Source organism: Elgaria multicarinata, chromosome 1 (genome assembly GCF_023053635.1).
Source record: "Elgaria multicarinata webbii isolate HBS135686 ecotype San Diego chromosome 1, rElgMul1.1.pri, whole genome shotgun sequence".
Classification (NCBI taxonomy): Eukaryota; Metazoa; Chordata; class Lepidosauria; order Squamata; family Anguidae; genus Elgaria; species Elgaria multicarinata.
The window spans coordinates 182,297,239-182,324,443 of NC_086171.1; the positions used below are offsets into that span (position 1 = coordinate 182,297,239).

The window sequence follows — 27,205 nt, forward strand, 5'->3', positions numbered from 1 at the left end:
GCCCCCACTTGGCCTTGGTCGAGGCGTCTCCATGGAAGTAGCAAGAGAGGCCTGCTGGAAGGAGGAGAATCACACACAAGCTAAGCTTACTTCTTTGCTCCAGTAGTTTTCAAAGCTTTTCAAAACTACCAGCATTATGTGCTTCCTTTTTGGTTGAGGAAACCAGGTTTTATACCAGCAGCATTTTCTGCAGCTGCTTCTGTGCATCTGCGCTAAGAGTCAAGATATTTAGAATATCAGATGTGAGGCTCTTCTCGTGGGTTCACTTGGATCCCCCAAATTCATCTGAATCAATACAGTCAGTGGCTGAGTCTCCCCCTTGCCAATTTCTTGGACTGCTTTGACTAAAAACCTGCAGGTCACCACCGCAACTGAAGACACCCTGAAGAGCACTCTACCTACACACCTTTTGAGCTGATCTTTCCACAATGCAAGACCAACTTGCATGGCACACACTCTTCTCACAGGCTGCTTGTAATGTACTGCTCCTTTACATCTTTACCCCAGCTGAGCCTTTTGTATTTCTGGCTCTCCCCACCCCCACACCTCTCAGAATACAGAAGCTGAACACAGAATAAAGTCGGCCATTTTCTCCATTACCCATGGTGCCGGTCGCTTTACCAGCCAAAAAGGATCTTCCAAACCACTGCAGTTTGGAGTACTTTAATAATAATAACAATAATTTAATTATTATTTAATAATTATTAGATAGCCTTCATATGACAATGAAGTTAGATTGAAAAATGGAGCAGCTTCCTGATGCAAAAGTGAAACAGCCTTATATTAGAGGCAATCTAAGAGAATTTAATAAAGACCACAAAAAATTAGCAGTCCATTTGGGAGCGCTCAGCAATTTATAGTTTGCAGCTCCATCCCAGATATTCCTGCAGCAGTCCTTATATTTTTGATAACTGTCCAAAAAGATGAAATTCAGAATCTAAAATGTAAGGAGTGCTACATGAAGTATTGCTTCTGGTGTTTCTTGGAAATACAACATGCTCTGACATCACAGCATGTATGCAAGATCATTTGTGTTTCCACCCAATCAAACAGTTCCATCAGCAGCACTGAAGTGTCCATTGTGGCTGCTCACAGCAAAGCATTCAAATGCTCCATTTGGGACTAATGTTCACATGATGCCTTACAGGACCAATTTATTCTTGGCTTTTGTAGCAATAACTACTGTACCACCACCCAGCATCCTGTGTGGTTTGTGCTACGCAAGCTGCTGAGAGAAACTGTCAGGCACTTTGAGTGAACAAGAAAGCATGCTTAGCATGAGCAATGGGGCAAGCCCTAAGAACAGAACCTTTTGCCCATAGGAAAAACTGTGCACACAATGGACATAACCAAAGGCAACTGCTGGGTCATTTGGAGCAGTCTGTTCACAGATCAGGAAGAACAGCAGCAGCAACTTCGAGAAGGGAGCCACATTCCAGAAGCGAGAATGTCAGAAAGGACAACTATCCTGTGTACATAACCTAGAGCAAGAGGGGGAAACCTGTGCCCCCCCCATGGCCATGAATGTGGGCTCTCACTGCCACCCCCACCCAACTGCTGGAATTTGGCAGTCCTGCAGCAAAAAAAGTTGGCGGCATGCCACTGAAATTTGGCAGTGAGCTGCTACATACCTAAAACTGCCAAATTTAGTTGGTTTGTAAGTGAAATGTGACCCTTTTGAGTCTCTGTAGTAGTTTGCCACCAGATTTCAGAAGCAAAAAAGCTTTTGCTGCCACAGGCAGTGCAGTCGCAAGAGTGTTGCCCCCCCCAGGGGGGGTCCAAGGGCTGGAAATTGTTCCCTGGACCAACCAAATTGCCCACTCTTGAGCCAGAGGAAAGTACCTCAAGCGAATGTGATCAAGATCCTACACTGTTCATTCTTTGAAAGAGGAAGCAAGGCCAACCCAGGGTAAAAAGGTAAAAGGATCCATCATGCCACCAATGCTAAAGTAGTGGAGTTGGGGAGAATGTAGCCCTTAACAGCTGCTTCAAAACAAGTCTTGCTAGAGATGTTCAACCTGCAATATGCTATAATTGAGAACTGGGACAGTTAGCAGTTCCTCATTGTGCAATGACTACAGAGCCTAGCTACAGCAGGGTTATTCTTAAGCATTGGTTGCTACAGCTTTACTGCAGAGATCTCACAATCCTACTGTGGTGGAGGGTGGTGGTGGTGGAATCTATGTGACAGACACATGACATCCCTCCACTTTCATATAACTACTTGCTGCCTGATTACATTTGATCTGAGGAATAATGCTGCATTTGACAGCCAGAGAAAATTCAGTTATGGAGAGACCTCATCCTTCTAGACAAGAGAAAACATTGGATGCTCCAGAGCACTTTAGGGTAACCCAAGACCAGTGTCACAATTCATAACAGGGGCCCATTCAGAGAGACCCACGTAGCTTCATTTCTTCATAAAACTAGCCCAAAATGGATAACGCTGATTCATCAGCCTACCAATACCATAAAGCTTGTTTCCTCCCACCCCCCGCCCCCCGTCACAGCAGCCTTTTTGTAAAGCCAGAGAAGCCCCCTACAAAGCAGGAACATCCTTTGGTGAGTTCCAGTATTTGAAATAAGTGGAATTTATTGAAATAGGAAGGCACCCAAGGGACAGCCCTGAACTCTGCCTTGTCCTGTGCCAGGTATACCTCTTAGTCAAGCCAGCAACGTTCATACCTTTCAGGTTTTGCTAAAGCCCCATTTCTTTTTTTGCTTTCTCACAACTAAAGCTACTTCACAAAATGGATAGGCCCAGAATAGAGCTGCTCCTTCCTCAAACTCAGACACTAGACTAGCTCTCTCTCCCCCACCCCTCAACCTCCCCAAATATTTCTCTATGAGATGAACCTGCAGTTCATTTCCTACCAATAAATAGCATTTCAATACCACAATCTCGAACAGTCAGCCCCGCTCCACCACTCGGATGGGGACACTCAGCGATCTCTTCCTACTAGATCTAACAGCTCAACTACAAATACACTGGCTACTCACTTCCAAACTTCTGTTCTTCCATTCCCAGTTGCGAGGTTAGCTATCCTAACACAATATGGCCATTTCCCACATCCCTGGACATGCAGGAGTCCCACTTCATGCAGTCTCCTCCTCAGATACTTTTCCAACCTTCCAGGAACATTGGATGGAGCCACATAAATAATAAATAAATAATATGAATTTGTGACATCCGGACAATGCTTTAGCACAGGGGTGGGTGTGGCACAGAGACGGAAGCCACTATTTTTGGCTTGACGTCACAGGGAAGTCTCCGAACAGAAGGCATATTCATTACTTGTTTTCTCACAGTACTATTTGGTCTAGCCTTCCTCATGTTTATGGAGTCTATCAAGCCACACTGCTCCTCTCCTGCTGAAGCAAAATGTTCTGCCTTAAGCATTGTCCCATCTGCCTCATTGGCCTTTTGCTCAAAGACAAGGACAACTGAACGCACTTGGCCACCTACTTCTAATAATAATAATAACAATAATAATAATAATAATAATTAAAAACCCGCCCCACTGCCAGATATGTACATATTCCACCAGGGGCTTGGAAGGATCAGAAGTCCTCCAAGAAAGTACGTATCGCGGTGGGGGAACTCAAAATAAATAAATAATCTATACTGAACTCTCCTTAAAGCTTTATCATGAGAACCTCCAAGAACAAGATTCTCATGCTCTGTGCTAATATCCAGAAATAACCCACTCCACCATTTTTGCGTGGCTGGTATTCAAAAGCTCACCTTGCCTTTTCAACCAGGTGTTTTTTTAAAAAAAAAAACATGAAAAAACAACAACTTTCTAGCACATTCGATTTCCCATTTTGCTTCACTAGCTCAAGTGGCTTGTTTTCATGAAAGACTCCCTTAGCACCTGCACACCCAATCCCATATGCTTAGCTTCCCTTCCTCAACATGGCCCACTATTTCATGACTGGATCACAAATCTCAGGTTTGCATCCTGCCAGCAAAGAGAACTTCCCCCATCCCTGAACTGCCTCAGTTCCAGCCAACCAGAAAGATCTGGGCTGTGAGATGAGTCAGGTTCTTGCAGGCTGCTATTTGAAGTACCGTTCCTGACTCTCCTGCAGCTGGCTGAGAGGATGGTATCCTCCTCACGGTAACCCCCAGAACACTGCTGCTGCCTCAAATCCTAAATGAAACTTGGCTGGGAGTGGGATGGAAGGGCCATGCGCTTCTCAGAAGGAGAGCTTCTGCCAGCCATGTTTTCCAAAGCAACAAGGGGAAATTGCTTGCCGCAAGTGGGGAGAAGCAGCTGACAAGACGGGGGGGCCTGCCCACCGCTAAATGATTTAAAGCGAGAATTCAGGGAAAGGAGTGGTTGAGCAAGAGGAACAATTTCACTAGGTCTACCCTTTCGGAATCAAAACATGGCACCTCTACCCCACCAACTACTACTAGGGGCTTGGGCCTAGCAGGCTCAAGGTGGCACCTGACGACCCCCTACAAGGTCACAGAAAGAGGCTTGCAACATTCACAGCCACAATTAGCTTCACAGCCACCTTGCAACATCACGGGGAGGTGGCCAACGATAAGCCACTGTCTCCAAGAACCAAATCCCACCGATGCTGTTCCCAGCCCAGCCTCTTCCTCCCTGGAATCCATTCCACAGCACGCTGGCCCAGGAGGCCACAGCCGGCCTTCTGATTACATTCAGATGTCAGCTCTGAGAGGATGCCTCGTGGTGGGTCAGGATCAGCTGAGGAACATTCTCCACCCATCTACCCTGCTACCACCACCGGAGGATGCTCAGAAATCCAAGGAAGTAAAGTCTCCAAAGTCACAGTCAAAGAGCTCACTGATGCCTTCACCCTCCTCAAGTCCAAAGTGGTAGTCCTGGGTCTGGGGTGGCGAAAGTGCGATGAATTCGGCAGGCAGGAAGCTGGAGAAGTCATCCTTGCCTTGCTGAAACAGGGCATCCACGGAGGCCAGCGGCGAGAGGCTCACGTCATCCCCAGGACACTTCAGAGGCAGTGTACTCTCTCCGGACAATAAGGGCTCTGCTGAAAGAGGGGGTGCAAATGGGTGGCTGTGAGCTTGCTTGCACAATCAGGATGGACACACACACAAGGCTCTCATTCTAAGGGGCTTATTGTGAGTTAGCTCTTTTACACACACAAAACAACAGCTTCCAAGGTGTCTTGACAATGCCCTCTTGTTCAACCTTGCCAGCTTAGTGGACGGAAGTGACTAGCCTGCAAAATAAAGTTCAGCGTTCCCTCTTTCCCATACAGAGCCAGTGGAGTGGAGCGGTTAGAGTGTTGGACTGGGACTCAGGAAATCCAGATTCTAGTTCCCACTCAGTCAGAAAGCTCACTGGGTGACTTTGGGCCATTCACCAACTCTCAGTCCAGCTTACCTCACTGGGGATGTTGTGAGGAGGAAAAGAGGTGGGGTGCATTATTTATTTATATAATGAAAAATTATTTATAGATGATAATTGTATGCCACCTTGGGAAGGCTTACATAAATGTTAATCTGGTGGTAGTGCACGCACTGGTAACTTCAAGGCTCGACTTCTGCAATGTGCTCTACATAGGGCTACCTTTGTGCCTAGTCCAGAAACTTCAACTAGTGCAAAATATGGTAGCCAGATTGGTCACCGGTACACCTAGGGGGGACCATATTACACCAGTTTTAAAATCATTACACTGGCTGCCAATTAGTTCCCGGGTGAAACATAAAGTGTTGGTTATTACCTTTGAAGGCCTACATGGTTTGAGTCCAGGTTACCTGCGGTATCGCCTTCTCCCATACATTCTGGTCCACACACTCAGATCCTCTGGGAAGAATTTACTTCAGCCAGCAAAAACTAGATTAACAACTGTTATCTAGAGGACCTTCTCTGCTGCCACTCCCAAACTGCGGAATGGCCTGCCGGGAGAGATCCGCCAACTCAACAGTCTTTCTGAATATAAAAAAATCAATAAAGACTGATCTTTTCCGGTAGGCCTACCCAATCGAATTTTAAGATGTCTGGTTGGCTGTTATTTTAATAATGTATTAGTTTTATATGTTTTAATCCATTTTATGTATTTTATAATATTTTGTATTTTATGTTGTTCCCCGCCTCGATCCAGAGGGAGAGGCGAGTAATAAATAAAATTATCATCATCATCATCATCATCATCATCATCATCATCTGTTTCACGCTCATGGCGGTTTTTCTAGACGGGCATTGCCAAGTCATGCTGTCTTTTACAGATTCAGGAATTTCCTGACAATTGAGCATGTTTTAAGTATGACTGCTTTCTGGATGTTGGTGGGGATGTATTTTGGTAGGCCCAGTTTCTGAAGGTTTTCTGTATTTTTTTTTATGTGATAGAGTGATGTGACTAATGGAAAAACTGTGACCTTTTCCTGTTGCCATAGTTCTTTGACTTCCATTTTTCTCTCTTTTCCTCTTCCTTTTCAACATTTTTGTCATTTGGTATTGCTATATCAATGAGGTATGTGTGTTTTTCTTTTTTGTCTATGACCATTATGTCTGGTCAGTTGCAAGGTATTGTTTTGTCAGGATGAATTGTTTTGTCCCATTATTATTATTATTATTACAGAGATTAACTGAACAGTGCAGGGGTGGAGGCAACATGCAATTAACAGAAGCTTCTTGGCAAACTCACCTAGAGGAAATACTCACTGATTATCTTGAGTAGTTCATGGATCAATGCATCTACCTAAGGAGCTGGGAGTTCCATGTGTCTGACATGCATGCCTCCTACTATTACACAATCACTTCATTTAGAAGCCTGCAGCCCTCCAGATGTTGCTGGACTCCAACACCCATCAGCCCCAGGCAGCATGGCGAATGGTGAGGGATGATGAAAGCTGGAGTCCAACATCAACAGCCTCTAACATGCAACCAAGTCAGAAGATGAAGCGGCTTTGGGGCTCAACTTCTCAAACCAAAAACAGAAATTGGGTCCAAGATGAGTCTGGTTCTCAATACAGAAAAATAAACAGCTATATGGATTGTTCTTCATTCCCAGTATGTTTCGGATAGAAACACTTTTCCCAAGGAAAAGAGTCAATCTGCTTCAGTTAGCTGTGGCTATGAAGAATATTTGAACGTTTTGCTAACCAAAATAATCAAGAGGCTGGAGCAACTCCCCTATGAGGAAAGGTTACAACATTTGGGACTGTGTAGCTTTTTTAAAAAAGGCAAGTATGGGGAGACATGTTGAAAATTAACAGGGAGACATTCTTTGCTCCCTCTCCCATAATACTAGAACCCAGTGGGGTCATCCCGTGGAGCTGATTGGTGGGAGATTCAGGACAGATAAAAGGAAGGGCTTCTTCACACAGTGCAGAGTTAAGCTATGTAATTCTCTACCGCAAGATGTAGAGATGGCCACCAATTTGGACGGCTTTAAAAGGGGGGTGGAATAATTCATGGAGGAGAAGGCGACCAATGGCTACTAATCATGACGGCTATCTATTGCCTCCACTCTCAGAGGCAGTATGCTGGGGGAAGCAAACAAGAGGACTTCCCACAGGCAGCTGCTGGGCCACTGTGGGACCAGAATGCTGGACTAAATAAACCCTTGGTCCGATTCTGCATGGCTCCTCTTATGTTCTTCTGTTTTAGGAATGAACTGCAAATAATTGGAGAAAGGAGGATCATAATTTTCTCCCTTGGAAAAGTCAATATATGGAGACCAGGTAGGAATAAAGGGGGGAACCTGCTGCTGTTTTCTTCCTTGGATATGTTTTCAATCCTGTATGTAGTTCCCTGTTGTTGTGAGATGCTCAAAGCTGCTAAAATCACAGCAGAGTTATCTCAGGAAAACAGGTTGTCACATTCCTCCCCCCTCTACTCCTCCAACCTTCAAGAACACCCGAATGCCAAAAGTACAATGCAGGCACTAAATCATCTTTTCTCTGCTCCATTAGGATAGTACAACAGGTAGCTGACTCATGATTACATAACCTGGAAAAAAATTACCCTCGACACACCATAAATACCCTATCATCAGCACTATGAGGGTGATTAAAGAATAGCAAAAGGGATCATTTTAAGCACGGATAAAAGGGAAAAGCAACCTTATGATGGCTCTAAATGACTTAGCTGACAAAATAATCTTAACTCCTTTCAAATGGAAGTGGATAATGTCTGGTGTCTGACTACACCCCAGAACCAGCTTCAGCTTTTAAAAATAAATTAATTAAAAGCTTCACTGTAAATTGAATGCAGCCATCATAATTTCCAGAGTCTATCTGAACTGGAGGTCAGGCTGGATCATGGCAACCAAATGAGTCTTCTCAATCTGAGCAGCAGCAAGTCAAGAGAGCTGTCAGCCACACAGTTGCCTGCCGGCAGCACAACACAAAACCTTGACCAGCCCATGCAAAGTCTTAAGAACTAGCCAATGGAAAGAAAGGACAGCAAGACAGTGGCCCTGTTCAGAAGACACCTTAAACCACAGCTTTAACCATGGTGGTTAAGCCAGAAAGCCAGACCATGTTCAGAAGACACCTTAAACAATGGCTTTAACCATGGTGAAAAAGGCAAAAAGCCTTATTCACCGTGGTTAGAGCCTTGGTTTAAGGTGTCTTCTGAATGGGGCCGTTAGGGGTTTGTGTGATTATTCAAGTAATTAGGAGTTGGTGCGATTATTCCAGTAATGAAAAGGGGAAGTGCAGAATTCCTCCCCTTCAGCCACTTGAAGCCCTACCTAACATTCCTGATCTGATTACCGAGACTCTAGGAGGCACTAAATACATATTTTCAAGCAACACCAATCGTGACTGCAGCAAGACAATTTAAAGAAAAACACAGGCAAATGGGAAAGAGGGGCATTCTCAGATTTCTCACTGCTTATCCTCTGGATTATTTTCAGCAGAGAAGCAGGTACCAAGCGGGGACACCTACTTGAGTTGTGCAAACAGGGAATGCTGAGAAGGGTGCCTTGCTACACAGAATAGCGAGATGAAAGTTCATATAAATAAGATGCTTTTTCTCTTAGCACGTCAGTCAAGTGAGGAGGCTTCACTCTAGATAGGAGTGGAGTTGTCTTTGAACCTCAACTCCTTCAGCCCCAGCTAGTATGGCCAATGGTCAGAGATGATGGGAGTTGTGGGCCTCCAGATGTCACTGGACCACCAGTTCCCCACCCCAGTTCCCCATCTAGGCCGCAGTTGCTGCTTTTACTGGAGATCTGAAAGCACTTTCAAATCAATCTTTGCCCAATTGCAGCTTCCAACATGAGACATATTTCTAGATGTAGTATCTTCTGCTTTTGTGTCCTATCCCCAGCCCTCCAAATTCACTCTGTCCTTGCAAGCCATTGCACACCCACCCCATCCCACCCCACCCCACCATTTGTTTCTATGTTCTACTTTGTGTTTCAGTGTGGTTTTCCATCTCTTGAATGTACAAATGCAAGGACCATGAACCCAGGCAAGGATCTCTCTCGATTCAGTTATATGTCCTTGCTGTGTCATGAGGCTGGAGTACCAGCTGCTGAGGACCCAAATGAGGAGAAGATCATCACCATCATGACCTTGCTTGATTGGTTCTAGAGGCAACAGGCTGAGCATGGCTGTAAAAAGAACACTGGCCTAGATGGATCAAGGTCTGTGCTAACTAAGCCACTCTTATGTCCTTAAAGTTACAGGCTCAGGTCCTGACCTGACTGAAGCAGCTCTTGATCACAGCATGCTCCATACTATCTTGAGTTATAGATGAAAGCCTGACAAGACCCTGTCATATGCAATGCTAAGTCTTGTAAACTCAGGGCCATTTGGGTAGATTCACAGATGGACAAAAGCCTGTTCCTGAAACAGTGGTAATGCACCAGCTTAGCTCCCACTCCAGAGCCTGAGAGAAACAGAAAGATTCCTCAGGTGGTTATGAGTTTAATTAATACAGTGGCACAGGAGAAGTTCTTTCACCTGAAACTGAGCTGGGCTTGACGACACATAGCCTGAATGCTACGTCTCTTCTTTCTGTGCTAGAAGAGACAAAGAGCCATGGGGCACCTCCAAATGTACTTTCTGAAGATGCATTGTTCATCTGGTGGGCAAACCAACTGCTCTCCATCCATCTGAGTAGTTCTCTCTCTCTCTTTCCCTCTCTTTGAGAGAGAGAGGGGGTAGTGTGTGTGTGTGTGTGTGTGTGTGTGTGTGTGAGTGAGAGAGAGAGAGAGAGAGAGAGAGAGAGAGAGAGAGGGAGAGAGACTGTGTGTGTGTATCAGAGAGAGAAAGAGAACAGGAATGAACACCATCCATAGTGCAGACGTAGCAGCTATTTGTGTTCTGCTGTTTCAGTACATGCCATATCGGCTAGGTGTATGTTTTCTGTAAAGAGACCATATCTGAGGCAATTTACTATTACCACAGGCAACTAGGTGAGTGTCACATTACACATTTGTTACTATTGGATGCTGAAGCCCAAGGAGACCTCCCTGCTCTCATCTGCATACCTTGGTCTCCATCCAGCAATGGCAAGTTCATATCTTGGGATGGGTGGAGAAGCACAGACGACACTTGTGAAGACTCCGGAGAAGGTTCCTCAGCAGCCACTTTCAATGGACTCTTGGTGGGGCTGCAGACTGCAGAGCTCTCTTCAGGACACAGGAACACATCAATGGGGCCCTGAGTGCTTTTCACAGCAATTTGGAAAGCCTGAAAGAGGAGAAGAGGTGAGCAGTTGAGGAGACACTTAGAAGATGGCAGCGCTTTCCTCGGTGGTGATTCTCTCTAGCATTTTGCCCTGAAGAACACATTTTGGGAATGCCTTTTTAATCAAACTTTGGGCACTTGTTAGAATTGGTTCACTTCTTGCAGGTAACTGCGCCCTACTTCTAGCATCATGGCCACCTCTGAGACTCGTGGCTTGTTTCATTCGATGCAGAGCAGGAGGGAATGAGGCTGCAGCTCTGCGGAGTGAAGGAAAGGAGGCCGGAGGATGTTTCACAAGCTGGCCTCCTCCGTCTCCGGTCGTCCCCATCCTCTTTCCCTCCTCTCCAACGTTGGTTTTGCGACCTCGGAGGGGCAGCCATCACGGTTGCCTCTGCTGGCTGCGCAGGGGAGGGGAGCTTCGACTCCCGGGTCCGAGGTCGGAGCGCTTCCTCCGACCACGGATCCAGGAATCTGAACTATCCTATGGCCCCCCAGATGCTGTCTAGGGGCCATAGAATTGCTCCCCTAATTAATTAATTTAGATAAATAAAATAAATGTGTCATCCCATTCCCTGATAGCATGAGCCATCTAGTGTAGTTATTCCTTTTAGGGGGCATTTCTACACAGTTATCAGAATAGCATACATTAATTGGATGTGAATCTGTTGGAATCAACATGCAGCATGAATGTGATTATGTACAGAGAATCTTGCTTTTGACAGACAGACAAGCTGGGTTGGATCATGTGAGACCTTTTCCACGTCTTATGATTCTACCACCTTAATGAATGGATTTCCCAGGTGGTTTAAGGACTTTTGTTGGATCAGCCAGGACATATGTCCAGAACCCCCTCCTGCTTAAAGGACCGCCAGTAAAGCTAGTAGGATTTGACTTCTAGAACCTTGATGCAGAAGGCATTCTGGGCATAATGGCCCTAGAAGGCCAATGTTATTCTGAGAATCAGGACAAGTTACCTCTGCCGGGTCAGAGACTTGCATCTGTGTCTCCTGGGGGGCTTTGATCACCATCACCAGCTGCTCGGAGGGGTCTGCAATGCTGCGCAGGTCTTGGCAAGTCACATAAGCTGAGGTGTGCTCAGTCAAGTTTTGACAGAAGGATGTGATGTACCAAGATACATGCTGCGCATGTCCAGTTTGCCAAGCCCAAATCACTAGGTGTTGGGAAACAGGCACCCCAACCTCTGCCACTGATCTCGCGAGCACGAAAGATGCCTTATACTATCAGTTATACTATGGAGAAGATGGGAAATGAAATCACTGCTTACTGTCATATGGCAAATAGACCTCTGCCACAGATTAAAAGTGGACTTTGAGAGCCCTTAGAGTTGCAAAGAGACTCATTCTTCAAACTTGGAACAATAAACACCCACCACTGAGCATTCGGTGATCTGAAAATCTTAGTGCTCTTGCTACATTTGAATACACATCTCACAGTCCCCAATTTTGTTTGCATGCTTGTTTAGATGCACCGACTGCTTACACTAATGCAGATATTTGAAAAAGAAGCATCGAAGCTTTTTCCTTTTCCTTTTCTCAATGGTACTGCGAACCATAATTGTGAACAGACATGTTTCTTTGTTATGTTCTTTTCTTCCTTCCTCCTCTATTGCTTTTGTTTCCCTCTCTCCTTTTTGTTTCTGTTATAATTGTAAATAAAAAAACCCTTTAAAAACAACATTGTTGAATACACAGTGGAACTCCTTGTAACAATGGGCAAATTTCCCTCTCCTCCCACACCTGGACTTTGTACATCCCCAAATCTTGGGGTACGCCTCTATGATCTCCCAACTGTTTCAGCCTTATACTGTCTCCATGCAGGTCACCCGTTAGTTTTCGGTGGCCAATTTTCTGTTCCACATCTTTCCAGAATAGTATCTAGATGTGGGTGGGTGACCTGTGGCCCTCCAGTTATTTTGTCATTCCTCACCATTGGCTATGTTGGCAAGGGCTGGTTGGAGTTGCAGGCCAACACATCTGGAGGGCCACCAGCTGCCTTGATCTAGATGATTCATAATTGCTGGCGAGCCCACCAAGCTAGCCCTAGGGGACATGGGGTTGAAAAGACCAATCCAAGCAATCCCATCAGGTGCCCTTAAACAAGGATACTGAGATATGCATAAGATATGGGATATGTGGTGAAAAGCCATCCATTTTAATGGGACTCAACTGCAAAGGGTAACATTGAAACCAGAAGAAATTAAACGCAACAGTTGAGGCTGCTCTTCCAAGTAGACTCATTTAAGGCAGTGCCTCTGCCACGGAGGATGGAATCTAGAATTCTTTATCAGGAACAGGCTCAGCTCCAGAGCTGCCAGGCAAAGATCAACAAGGAACACCCTTCTCTGCCTCTCACCTCTCCATTGAGAAAACACAGCCTTAACCAGCAAAAAGGTAGGGACTTTCCATGAGCTCACAGGGTGGGGAAATGCAAATGAAAATACCAACACCCAGCCTTGGAATGTTAGGAGTGCAGTTACCTCCTTGGGAGTTGGTACTCTGCTGCTCCTGGCTAACGCTGCAGGATCTGTGCCTACGAACCCATTTTGCATCCTGCTAAAATCACCCAGTCTCCCCACCCATCTTCAAGAGAAGGATATTGTTTGTTCTCAGGATCCTCGGTGAGAAGCTTGAACTGAGTCGTACACATCTGGATGAGGTTGTCCAGTTGCTGTTCTGCTGCCTGAAGATCGTGGAGCTCCTTCACCAACCCCTGGCTCTTGCTGGCGCACCCCACGGCAGACCGGCTACCCCTAGGAAACAGAACAAGTCAAGAAGGAGCAGTCTCTTTCACAGCCATTTGTGGCTTGGTGACTCCTAGCACCATTAAGGAGGACCGAACTGCTTTTGTGCAGGCTTCCACGTTCTCAAAATTGATCCAACAGAGGGCTAATGAATGGAATCTGCAACAAAATGTTGCAGTGTGGAGTTGCTGCTGTTCAGCATTCCAGTTACTCTTCTCCCACTCCTGATAGTCAGCACTCCATGGCCTATAAGCATGCTCAGTCCTCACCAGGCTGGTTTGGAATTTCTCCCTCCCCTTTCCTTAGGATTTCCTCCTATAAATCTCCTGTAACGTTTGCATACTTTGGGGTTCCCCCAAGCCTGCTGATACATCCCTCTTGTGTGTGGATGGGGCTGTTTTGGCTACATAATCAGTGGCATGCGCAGGCTAAACTTCGGAAAGAGGAGGAATGATGGCGCGCAGCAGCAGCTAAGCCATTTTGCGCCAAGAGTGGCGATTCAAATTCAAGAGTTAAGTGTAGCACAAATACAGCCTAACTGTTTTAGTTTTTCAGATAGTTAATAAGTTAGGATGGGTTTTCATCAACTTCATCTGATCCTGTAAATGGAACTGGAGACTTTTGAGTCTGAAAAGACAGTCAAGCAGCTAGATCTGCAGCAAGCATTCCACTCTTAAAGCAACAGTTACAAGCTACAAGGTGTTCTAAGAGACTTTCTAATGTGCATAGAAACCACAGTGCCTATTGAGCCCCTCATCAACACAATCAAATTTCTTTATTATCTTTTGTTCTGCAATATCACATTCCAAGTGAGCTCCTGATTTCAATTTCTTTAGACCTGCTGCCCTGAGGACCTTGATGGTATGTCCAGGGCAGTTAAAGTATTCATTCACTGCCAGTTTATTGATGTTCTAATGCTTGATGTCTGATATGTGCCCATTTTCTGTGCATCAAATCCTGGTGACAGAGTCATCATTCAGGATCTACGTGCTGGCCCAAAACTCTGGGTCTGAAATGGCTTAGCAACAGCACCCACTCCAAGACAGGTTGGGAGGCGGAGGACCATTGATCCAGCAAATATTGCTTTTTTTCATCATGGAAGACAGAATGTTTTACAAATGTCTGTTTCCTGGGATGAAACTTGAATCAGTTTTCGCCACACTGTCACTGTGGAATGCCCTGTCAGAGGAGATTCGTCAACTTAACACTCTCTCCAAGTTTAAGACAGATATAAAGGCTAATCTCTTTTGGCAGGCCTACCCAGATGAATTCTAAACCTAAGAATTTTAAGATGTCCTGATATTAATATTGTATTGGTTTTATGTGCCCTTTTAATTAATTTTATGCATTTGATTTATATTGGATTGTTATACTAATGTTGCCCCCCGCCTCAATCCAAAGGGAGAGGCGGGTAAGAAATAAATATTATTAATTATTACTTTTATTATTATATTCATATATGATAATACATACATGCTTTCTTGAAAGATCATTATCTCCACGCAGAGTGATGGGGAAATGTAGCATAGGCTACAGAGAAAAACAACATTCTAGCTCTCAAGGCTTCAAAGACAGGCTTCACAGCACAATCCTAAGCATATTTTGTCCAATGGAGTTTGCTGCAATTCTACGCACACCTATTTGCACGTAAGCCCCACTTGAAATTTGCTGCTGAATAGGCATGCTTAGGATTGCACTGTTAGCGTGAGATATTTTTAAAGGCTGGTGAAACATCAGAAGCACAGATGGGGGCGAGAGGCGTACGCATGCTACCCAGCGGGATTCCCAGTGGTTCAGGAGATGGGTCTTCATTGCCCTGCAAACCTCTTTGCCCATCCCTGCAGAATATCTTATGCCTGCTTAGAAAATGCATGTCAATTTGATTTCATAGTTTGTACAGTGGTACAATTCAGCTTTCCTGGCACAGTGTTCAAATTCTTGATGTAGATTTTAAAAAACAAAAACACAAAAACAAAGAGTGAGCATATATAGCTCTGGTCATAAGATTCACTTGTGGATGAACAGCCATGAATTAAAAGTGTTAACAAGAGAAGCTGCATTCAGGCGAGTGCGGCTATCAGTCTTGTCTATAACCAATCATTTGCGCATTAATGTATTCATTCCGTGCAACGCAGAAAGCCTCATCCACGCCAGTCTTCCTTTTATATAGTAGGAACAAGGCTGCAGAGGTTTCACTTTCTTAAGAGAAACGTTCCGAAGGGACAGCCAAGCAAGTCTCTTGCAGCTAATGCACAGACCTTGGTCACTTCCTAAGGCCGAGAGCAGTTCAAGAGTGGGCGCAACCCAACTGGGGCAACCAAACATTTGCCATCACAGGAATTAGCCACGCAGGGCAAGCGACAGCTTACTTACAGCCATTGGATATGGTTCTTGGACTTCTTGGTGATCAGCTGGATGCCTTCCAGGACATTTGTGATGTCGTAGATCCGCCGCTTCTGCACCTTCAACACCTCCGCAGCCCAGTTGAGATCCACAACCCCATCCGACGATTGGCTCAGCAGCTCCAGGAAACGCTTGGTGGTCAGATTCAGAGAGGTTTCGTAGCGGGATTTCTCTCCAGGAGACTTGAGCCCTGGGGAATCAATGAGGACTTCGTTACAACTGCTGATGCTGCTGAAGTTCATGATCAGTTGGCTCAGCACGCCAACTTGCTCAGCTTGTGGAGCTTGGCCACATCGCAAATCAAGCAGCACGGCCCAGCAAATGCCAGTTTTAGTGATAGGAAGGGCTGAAAAGATCAAATTTAGCTGGAGAACAAATTAAATGTAACCCATTTAGTGCTCCATACTGGCTTGCCACCAAATTATTTCCTAGCACCCTGCAGAGTGTAGCCTGTGTGGGTGTCTGTCCCAGGGGTGAAAATGGCTCCCGAATTCCCCAAAGTCAGCCACCCCAGCTTAAACGGAGCACTTCCCACTGCCCCTGCAGCCTTGAATGCCTCGATGGCTATCCTAGCAATAGGAAGGGGGAGAGAAACAGAGGACACCCAGAGGAGACTCCAGCAAGACTTCCCCATTGCCTTGTAGAAGGCCAGGGCACATACAGGGGTTCATGGGAACTTATTATCATGCTCCTGATTGTAACGGAACAGTCATACTACAGTTCTGGAACTGGGCTCAGAATGCTGAGCTATGTGCTTTTTGTTTGGGGTGGGTGGAGATACAGCTTGGTTTTCCAACCCAAATCTAAATGAGCAGAGGGGAAATTACTTATGAATAAGTGACAAGTGAAAGTTGCCCAAAACTTGAAATGCAACTTACTTGCATGATCCCTATTTTTGCCTCTTCTCTTTACAAGAAGGAACAGAATATATTAGGTAAACCAAGCAAAGAGCTATGCAGCCCCCTACAGCATCCTAAAGCTTCCTGAAGCTTCTGGGAGTTCATCAGCCTTTTAGGGTTTTGCTTTTATTTGACAAGAAAGCTCAGATTCCTAGGATGAGTTCTGGACTCAATACAAGCCTTGGCACTTTTTAAAAAATAAATAAAAACTCTATAAAAAAGGCAGAAAAACACTTTTTCATATTACCAAGCATCCTAAATGATGCACAGAGCAGCATAATCACAGAATACAAAATGGCCTGAACAGCAGTAGCTGGTGTGGCTGCTCAGCTCTTTCAGTCTTGGCTTGCTTTTTAACCCAGGTGGGCCACTAGTTACCCCCAAGCATGGGAAAGGGAGGACCTGATGTCTTTTCTGGAGGAGGTGGCAGCAGAGGCACAAAGTGCCTGTTCCTGCAGTCTAGGGATGTTGGAGGAATCCATCGGGGAGGTGGCGCTGAACTTTCACCAGCTCAGCCACCCACCGGACTTCAGCTCGTTTCCCTGTAAACTCACCTGACTCAATCTGCATCGAGTTGCGCCAGTGCACAGACTATGCCAGATTTTTAAAAAATTTATATGAATAGAAATGTGTGCAAATTGCAGGTGCATTTGCATAATTTAGGCAACTTTGGGGCATAATTTGTACAAATTGCAGATGCAATTTGCACACATTTCTATTTACGTATTTTATTTTATTTAAAAAAACCCATTTTTTTCCTGCACATCAGGTGCTCACTGGGAGCCTGTCAAGACGAAAAAGGGCCAGATTCCACAGTGACAGACATCCCTACTTCGGAATGTGTGGCCATATGGTGTGAACACATGTGAAGAAGCAACATCCATGTTCTTTGTGATGCCCTCTGCTAAGGCCTCTGGATCCCCTTTCTCGATTCCACGGCACTGTGGTGGAAGCTGGTAGACCACCAGAAAACCTTTGCATAATCCACCGCTGGCTCTAAGTATTACACTTATGAAGAGCCCTGCTGGACCAGACCAAGGTTCCATCTAGTCCAGCATTCGGTTCACACAGTGGCCAACCAACTGCCCACAGGAAACCCAGAAGCAGGACATGAATTCGATAGTACCCTCCCACCCATATTCCCCAGCAATTGGTGTACGTAGACATATGGCCTATGATGCTGGAGGTAGTAAAGCCATCAGGACTAGTACCATTAATAGCCTTCTCCTCCAGGGATTTATCCAACTCCCCTTTAAAACCACCCAAATTGGTGGCTATCGCTATGTCTTTTGGTAATGAATTCCACACTTCAACTATGCGCTGTGTGAAGAAGTCCTTCCTTTCATCTGTCCTGAAGCGCCCACCAATCAGCTTTATGCAATGATCCCCAGGTTCTACTATTATGAGAGAGAGAGAGAAAAATGTCTCCTGATCCACTTTTTCCATTGTCCAATGAACTAGACATCAAAGCAGAGCCTTACATCTGAGACTCTTGACTGCGCACCTCTGGCAAAATGTGTATCAAAGTAGGACGTCTCCAAGGCCAGTTTCCCCCTGGGTGCAAAAGCAAGCAGAGATTGAAGAAGCATTTTCAAAGACTCCCTACCTATAGCAGCTGCCACCTTCCTTGAGGTTCTTTGTCTCTAGGCATCCAACTGCCCCACCAACGGTGGGACCCTGCCCTATTTACCCACTGGGACAAGGAACCTTCCCTTGTCCCCCAAGGAGCTCCCTTCTGCCCACCAGCACCTTTGACAGGGTTTTTCGCTTTTCCTCGGGCTGCTTGAACACTCTCTGCAATGTACTGGTGGTCAGTCTCCAAGTTCAGCTTCCGTTTTACCTGGAAAAGTGGAGGGAGAGAAAAAGCGATTTGTAAATGTTGGTGGACAGCATCAGCCTCGTTTCAGCTCTGTAAATGAAAGGAGGAGTTCTGCAGTAGTTTTACAAAGTAGTTTTACAAAGGTCCATTGCAACATGAACTTTCATAGGTTGCTTCATCGGATGCCGGAATGCCAACACAGTACCTTCTGCGAAGGCAGAGCGACGCATTTCCTCTGTGCAAAAATAATCTGAAGAACACATCACAAAAGCATATGGTGTAACAGTAGTAGTGACAATAGCAGTAGTATTGGGTTTGGGACTGGAAAGATCTGGGTCTGAATCCTCACTCAGCCATGAAGCTCACTGAGTGATCAATGGCTACTAGTCGTGTTAGCTATGTGCTTCCTCCACTATCAGAGGCAGTAAGCCTATATATACCAGTTGCTGGGGAACATGGGCAGGAGGGTGCTGAGGCACCCATGTCCTGCTTGTGGGTCCCTGATCAAGTGCTGGTTGGCCACTGTGTGAACAGATTGCTGGACTAGATGGACCCTTGGTCTGATCCAGCATGGCTCTTATATTCTTTACCGTTAACATAAGCTTAGCCAAACCAATGTCATAAATGTATTGTGGTGATAAATTGGGGGTAATTCCATGCTTGTAGGAAGGGTAGGGTATCACAGTCATAGAGTTGGAGGGGGCCTTGTTTATCTCCCTTCCCAACACAGGAAATCCTAAATTAGAGAACCCCCAACAGACGGCTCCCCAGCCTCTGCTTGAAGAGCTCCAGTGGGGGAGAGCCCACCACCCATCTAGGAAATTGGTTCCAGTGCCAAAAGCTGTTCTCAAGGTCAAGACATTTCCCCTGAAGTTCAATCAAAATCTACCCTCCTGTACCATAAGCCCTTCGGGTTATGTCCATTATCATCCATTGAAGAATTCCTCAAGCAGCAAACCTCCATGAAGTGGGCTAGCTACAGGCACAATGAAAAGAGACAGGAGCTTTTGTATAACAAGAACTCTACTAGGGATAGTACAATTGCAATATGACAGCTCAAGAATCCTACTTGGAGTACTAACTGCATAGAAATGTTGCTCCTACCTTGTGCTCGAAAAAAGAATGAAGACTAGAAGTCAACCAGTAGAGAAAGTGGTAGGTTGGCCATTTCTATAAAAGACCCAAGATAAGATAGACTTGATAATCCAAAGGGGTAGAACTAATAAGCTATGTTCTTTCTCATAAACTTCAGGGACTCTGTTTCAGCAAATATATTATCATATAGTATTGTTCTACATTGTCATCATGTTTTTCCAAGTCAATACATTAGGTAACAGAGACGGAAATGGGTCAGGAGAGAAGAACTACACTGGAGGACCACTGCAGTGATACAGCACAATCCATGCAACAGAAGTAGGTAGAAGACAGACCCAAAATAGGAACAATCAAGAGAGTGGTAAATTGGCACATCATATGGAAATGGAGTGCCAGCTTGCAGCCATCAGGATAGAATGATTTCTGCATCTCTTTCAGAACATCTTTTATCTTGTTTACTTAGAGCAGCCCACCTTGGTCTTCAATTGGGAGTTCTTCTGGTGCACTGCAGTATAAGAGCTCATTTTGGGTCAGATTCATCCATGGCTAATTGGAGGACAAAGCAAACACTGGCCTGAACATACATTTGTCCAAAGACATCTTTGCTTTTTCTGGAACATTTTCACTGTCCAGAATAGCTTTGGAACCATGAACAAGACAGGCCAAACAGCCAAATGTTTTAACAGATAAATTATTATACATACTATCTGTTTAGCAACTGAAATACACTAGGCACCATACGACTAGATCAGGGAGACCTAGCATCTTTTTTTTTTAAGTTTCATCTTTTGAAAGTGTTTGCCAAGAAACACCCTACAAAAGAGAGACACACTTTCCCAGTGTAATCACACCATCATTAACTGGACCTGATTTCAGGCTATAGCCTTCAACAGATATATTACTTTATTTTACATTCCAGGATCAATCTTTATGTTCCCGTCTGCTTCATAGGGTAGGGCAAATAATGGGATCGCGCCTGTTTTGCCTGTAAGGAAGGGCTGAAATTAGTGTATTGTGAGCAGTATGTCACTTTGCTTCTTGGCTAGGAGAAGCAACATTAGAAGAGCTTCACCCTGCAATTCCAGTATCTAAATTAACTGCCAAGTTTAAACCTGCTTGCCCAGAGGTTTAGAGAAGAAACATCCTGGCTTCTTCTAGCAGCTATGGCAAAGGGCAGCTGTGGGAGAGTGAGAATTATAGGAGAAAGGGTATTCACATGCATCCTGCTAGTAAATACTCAACAGAGCATTTTAAAACTACTGCAGAAGATCTCACAGCATGTTAAAAACACCCCAGGAAGAAACTATTGCACTTGTCTGAATGAAGCCCTAGAGTACAGATACTTCCCATGGTAAGTGGAATCATGAAAGCAGCATAAATTAGAAACTCTTTGCCTTGCCACAAAACCAGAATTTCTAGAGGCCCTAGGTGAAAAGTGATGGCAATTAAACCAGTTTAGATTTGCAGAGTAGACATGTCCTATGGGTACTTTCACAACTGATGCCAAGAATGCCTTTTGAATGGTGGTGAGGGCTGGAACTAGTGAATGAAGTTAATGGTGCATGCAGTGCATAAAATAATAATTTTTAATTCAGTCCTGTGAAATATTGCTATTTAATGTGAACGATCTGTTCGGTCTCTTAAGTGTGTTTTCCTGTTCCTGTCTACCGAGGCACATTCATGCTATAATGAAAGGTTGCATCCAGGCTATCCCTTTCTAGACTGCAGCGGGCATGTTATTTCTACAAGTGTAGAAACATTAACATACAAACATGTACAGACCTGCATCATCACTGCAGAGACATGGGAAATACAAAATGATATAGGTGTCTCAGCATTCTAGGCCACACTTTTGAAAAGTGTGAAAGCAGCTGAAGAGTACATGAGCTTCATGCAAGACTAGGGAAGCAACGCTATCTGCAATTACACAGCGGACAGTCTCATCACTGAATAGGATGAGCATGCATCGAGCCGTCAAAGAGATACACATCTTTAACCCTAGATGTGTGCGTTTTGGATGGGGAATCATAGGCTCTGCTTTCTCCTCCATGAAGAAGAGAGGCATTGTGTTGTTGTTTTGTAGGGTGTTCCCCGATGGATGGGTACCAGTGCTACAGACTGTGTACAGATGTTCTGTCTTTTCCTCCTTAATGGATGATCCATGGTGAGAAAGAGATGGAAGCAGCATGGGGAAAAATACAAGGGGGGGGGGGTTTCAAATGGAAGACGACAACAGCTGGATCCCTTGTAAAATTTTGTGAATGATGCAGGGCAATTGCCCATTTGCACCTGTAGTCAACTGACAGTAGAGATGGAGGTGGAATTTGGTCCCACGAAGAGACCTCTGCTGCACTGCTTGGCAACTCAAGTTTCTGAGCCATGTGGGGTGCATGGGAAAAGAAGGAATTTCAGAACAAGGTTCCTGTTGATCTCTACAGCAAACCCACTGTAAAGAAGGGACAATCGAAGAAGTTGTGCAATTCCACCCTGAACAAAAGTGAAAAATCCCAGGCACCTATTTATCCAAGGTTCTAGAAGCGTAAAAGATGGCATCTAAATACCCAAACACATTCCATGACCTAAAAGGTAGATGTTGGCTCTCTAAAACGTAAAGTAGCACCTTGGAATTTGAAATATTTGGAACAACCTTCAATAATTTTTTTTAAAGCTTCCTTGCTTGCCTACTTTCCACATGGCAGATCTCTTATCTGCCAGGAATTAGGCAAATCAGGTTTGGAGGCACCAGCATCACAGGTCATGCCCTCAAACCCACCCCATAGCTTCCATGCAGCATTGCTAACAAGGTGGGGAAGCCAGACATCTTCAGCCCCTTCCTTGAACAACAGGCACCCCAATGAGACAACACAAAGTGAAAGCTCATTACAGATTCCCAACCCAAACAGCAGACCCTACAGTTAAGACAAAGAATCAACTGTAGAACGGCCGCCTACTGCAGGCCCTTCGACAGAAAGGGCCTCTGTGGGAGGAGGATGTCAAACTAGCAGAACGCTTTGTGAGCATTACCTCCCCTGCTCTGCCTGCTGAGAAAGAGCAACGAGGGCTGCTACCCTGGCCCACCAAGCCCCTCGCACTGGGCAACTCCAGCAACGGCTTTGGTGTCTCAAGAGCGGACAGTCAGGAGGAGGCTCTCCCACAATACAGCCAACAGTAGTCACAGCTCCCTATTTTACTTAGCAGTTCCTTCCTTACAGATGTCAGTAAATCACTTAAGCCACAATCCTATGCATATTTAGACAGGAAAAAAAAAGACTTTCAACTCCCAGCCAGCCATCCTCGCTGGGGGATGCTGGGAGTTGTAAGACTTTTTTTCTGTCTAAATATGCATAGGATTGTGACCTCAAGTTCCAAATCCCCTTTGCTTCATCTTCAATAAGCTAGTCTGATTGAGAAGGGAGAGAAAGAGGCCATATTTGCATGTTTGAACTTTTAAATTAGGGAGGACCCTACCCCTCAACTTCCCATAACCAGCAGATTAGGAGAGATGTTGTTCCTTTAACAGCTGCAGAGCAGGCAGAAATTCAGTAGGGACAGCATTTCCTAACCTGGAGATGTAGCTTCAGAGCAGCTGTGCTTGTTGAATGTTGGAAGTGTGCTAAGGGGCAACTAATTTAGGCTGAGTAGTGTTAAGATAAGCACTTCCATGGCTCACCCTGGCCCTCTTCTATCACTCTCCTCCACATGTATACTAATGCAGGGTGGGAAGAAAATAGATGTCTGCATATTTTGAACTTCAGCTTCCAGCATTCCTGATCATTGGTCATGCTGGCAGGGGGCCTCTGGGAGTTGAAGTCCCAAGCATCTGGAGATCTACCTTCTGCCCACCCTGCACTAGCGCATGGAGGAAGCAGTCAAACATGCTGGCTGGTCGAAACCGTAACATTATGCACCGGATCAGCCATCTCCCTCCACCTCCCCAATGTGTGTGCATTCCATGTAACATCTGCAACAGGGCGCCTATACATATACAGTTGTACCCATGTAAATTTCCATAAGATCGAGATCTGCAATCCAATAGATCCCCTAATGGGCACAAGTGTACTCATGCAGGCTCCCTTCTGGAGATGCTGCACCAAATGTATGCATGTCAGGGGTGGGAGCCAGCAGCCATGGCTCCATTCTCTGCTCCATATGTTAGCATAAATGTGGGGGGAAATGACTAAAGAGGGCTCCCCCTCGTTGACAAACGCTGTTCCTACATTCCGAATATAAGGGTGGGTGAACTGCAGGATCAAAGACAGGTTCTTGAGGTCTCCTTTCACCCTTCAGTTTTAAATATAGGAACCTGCTTTATACGTAGTCACACATTTGCTCAATACTGCCAACACTGATTGGCAGCAGTTCTCCAAGGTTTCAAGCAGGATTCTTTCCTCTCACTACCAGGAGATGCCAGGAATTGAACTTGGGATCTTCTATATGAAAGTACGTGCTCTACCACTGATCTATGGACTCTCCCTGTGGCCCTCTTGCTTCTTACCAACATCTCAGTGTCTGCTAGAATTGGTGTGATTATTAAATACACGCACATACACAATACATATTATATATACTTGTCACTCCCACCTAGTGGGTTATGCATACCTCCACTATGGATAGGCGGCCATTAGCACATGTTATGGACAATGCAGCACATGGATGCTCTTAGCTTTAAAGAGAGCAAGCACTGGCCCGCTCAAGTTTAGCCAAACTTCTCTCCAGCTCCTAAGCATCCACACATTTAGGTAGTAGCCTGTAGTACAAAAGTCTAAAAGCAGATGGTATTTATTCATGCATAATTACACCAATAATATACACTCTCTCCCCCTCCAGTACTGTCTGAAGATCTGCCTATTTCCTTTTACACATTGAGACATAATATTATGTACCAATATTCCTAAACACTGCCCTTTTATTTTGGGGCTCATGCCTCTCTCTGCCAATATACCCAGCAGTAAGAAAACACAATACAGTTAGGGCACAATCCTATACACATTTAGACAGAAAAAAAAGTCCTACAACTCCCAGCATTCCCCAGCTAGCGTGGCTGGCTAGGGAATGCTGGGAGTTGTAGGACTTTTTTTCCTGTTTAAATATACCTAGGCTTGCACCCTTAATTGGGGTTAAAGCTACTAGCTACATACTAATTTTTAACATCAGCTCTTGCATAGATGTCAATATATATACTCCCCATGTGAATAGTACTGGAGCAGCAGACCCTTCACCTTTTCTCTCACTTAAAGAAGCTAGCCGGATATGTCAGAAGTGAGAGTTACACTGTTACTGCCACTTACTTCCCCTCCATGCAATGGCAAGTTTATTACCTCTGGCTTTTCCTTCCGCAGGTCTTCCTTTTGTGTAATGTCAAGCTAAGGCGGCACTGCATACTTTGGAGTATATAGAAAGCGATGCATATAACACAAGCAAAGCCAAAGGTTTGCTTTTGTTAATTTAAGAACAATTTGCACAGAAACCAGGGCCTTAACATCCTGTAACAGGAAGTTAAGCTGCCTCATTACCAACATATACAGGCAGCTGCTCTGAAAGGAAAGAAAAAGCAATCCTTTGCAATCCAGCTAGCTCTGAGAACAGACGGGGGGAGGGAGGGGAGAATTATAACTATCTAGGTCAGACAGGAGAGTCTTGCAGAATTCAGTGCTACAATGTAACGTTTTGAGGACTGGACCTTCTAGTTAATCATTTCTTTGAAAGCTTTCAGGAGCACACTCTCTTTGCCCTTGTTGCTACATATGCCACGTTTAAGAAGCACTATTTCAGTCCCAGTTTAGAAACTCTCCCAACGTCCCTCCTGTAATTATAGACACCAGGGAAGCCTTTACAAAGCCACATGGCTTTGCTTTTTTGTTTTTTAAAAAACAGCGGTATCAGCTCACACAGATAACTGCATGAATATCCTTCTAGCCCTATACCTGGGCCTTAGAAAACCATAAAGAATCTGCTCCTAAATCAAGGACTCCTTTATTATTTAGAATATCCCAGCAATGCCAGGTGGTCATTCTGGCAACATCAACATGCTGAATCAAATTTTAAAAAAGAGGGAGGGAGGACATGAGAAACTGACCATTTATTATCAGCATATGGGTTAAAAATAATAACAGCCTTCATGTTTATGGAGATTATAAATTGTTCTGTTATCCTGCGTGAAAACAAGGTTAGGTTCCAAAGTTCTGGTGCTCCCAACCGTTTTTATACCTTTGCACCTTGTCCCATGGCCTTCCTCCTGCATGGTGCTCAGGAGCTGCTACAGGATCAGGCAGGATTGAATGCTAAACAAAGGCCAACTATATTAATTGCCTAGCATTAAAGTAGCATCGCGGGACATACATAAACATTAATGGGGCAGGCGTCGTGCTCTTTTACACAGAGATCAAGCCGCACGTTTCGCTGCCGGCCCAGCTCCTGGCTTCCTGGAAGTCAACAACAGGAAAATAAAGCGGTGCCATTACCGGCGGCCGTTCCAGAGCAGGCCTCTGCGTGGCTGTCTCCAGTCTGGCGGGCTGCGGCGTGGCGAAGAGCAGCAGTTCCGTGTCGTTCTGTCCTTCGGGCGTGGGGAGTTGATCCGGGGTGGAAATGATCACGATTTGCTGTTCCATCACATGGATGGCCTCTGCTCCCCTCAGGAGGGCTTCCAGGCCCGCCACATTCTGGGTCACTCCCAGCCCCTCCAGAGACATGGTACGAAGCGCTGGGACTCACATGCCCGAGAACTTGGGAGGAGAGTGGGGTGGGGGAAGCCCTGGTCTTGCTCCCCGCCGCCGCCGCCTCCGCCTCCTCTTCCTCCTCCTCCGCCTCCTCCTCGCCCCCCACACACCGCAGGAAATCCGAGCTCTCCCCCGTCTTGATCCCCTCCCGGGAATCAGAGCCGTGTCAGCGGGCCAGTGCCATCGTCCTGGCGGCTGGGGTGGAGGGAGACACCGGATGGCAGCAGGGGCTGGTAGCCAGGAACACGCCCCATCCTCTTTAAGAGCCGAGGCCCGGGAAGTGGTGTCCCGCCGAGGTGCAGCCAGCCAGGGCCGTGCGTCGGAAGGAGGCAGCCAGGCTGAGAAAGGAGGGCACCGGGGCGGCTTGCCAGCTCATCTGCGCTAGGAAGACCCCGACGGCGGCTTGGATGGGAAGGACGGCGGTGACACGCGCCGGCACAGAGCAGGGCTCCCTTCCGCCCACGCTCGCCGGGTCAGTGCCGACTTCCTCGCTGCCCCGCTCCCTTCGAATCGCTCCCAGATCCGGCTGCTGGCTCGGCTCCGCTTCGCCCCCAAAGCCGCTGCCCCGGCGCGCTCAGCCGAGCCCCCTTTGCTCTGCTCAGCTCAGCCACTGTTATTGTTCCCAGCTGGTCCCGGCCTCGCACACGTTTGCGCGCCAAATCCTTTTTGCCGCGAAAGCAGCACGAGCAGGCAGGCTTCGCTCCCATTGGCCGGCTCGGGCGTATCAACATTCGGCTGGGCGGAGAGCCGCCGCGCCATTGGTCGCTCCGCCGAGATTGATACATGACGCCGCCGTCTCGTTGGCTACGAGCAGGCGGCCGCCGTAGCGCCGTGGTGACGGCCCAAACGTTCTGACAGCCGCCCAAT

The 27,205-nt window shown here is 45.9% G+C and overlaps 1 protein-coding gene across 1 annotated transcript; it reads right to left on the reverse strand.

Moving 5' to 3' along the window:
- Nucleotides 1–1,563: 1,563 nt before the first annotated feature.
- Nucleotides 1,564–26,321, reverse strand: E2F1 (E2F transcription factor 1). Its single transcript, XM_063145074.1, has 7 exons — nt 26,084–26,321; nt 18,458–18,548; nt 15,780–15,999; nt 13,263–13,415; nt 11,620–11,734; nt 10,447–10,648; nt 1,564–5,022 (listed from the first exon to the last, which is right to left on the reverse strand). The coding sequence occupies exons 1-7, from the start codon at nt 26,309–26,311 to the stop codon at nt 4,772–4,774; spliced, it is 1,260 nt and encodes a 419-aa protein (XP_063001144.1). The 5' UTR covers nt 26,312–26,321; the 3' UTR covers nt 1,564–4,771.
- Nucleotides 26,322–27,205: the final 884 nt, after the last annotated feature.

Bases quoted from the DNA above. Each gene is read 5' to 3' on its own strand.
- E2F1 (XM_063145074.1), bottom strand. From the start codon at position 26,311: ATGTCTCTGGAGGGGCTGGGAGTGACCCAGAATGTGGCGGGCCTGGAA. The intron at 18,549-26,083 runs GTAATGGCACCG...CCACTTTTCCAG, and splicing joins CTGCTCTGGAACGGCCGCCG to GTAAAACGGAAGCTGAACTT. The intron at 10,649-11,619 runs GTAACTTGTCCT...CTCCTCTTTCAG, and splicing joins AAGTCTCTGACCCGGCAGAG to GCTTTCCAAATTGCTGTGAA.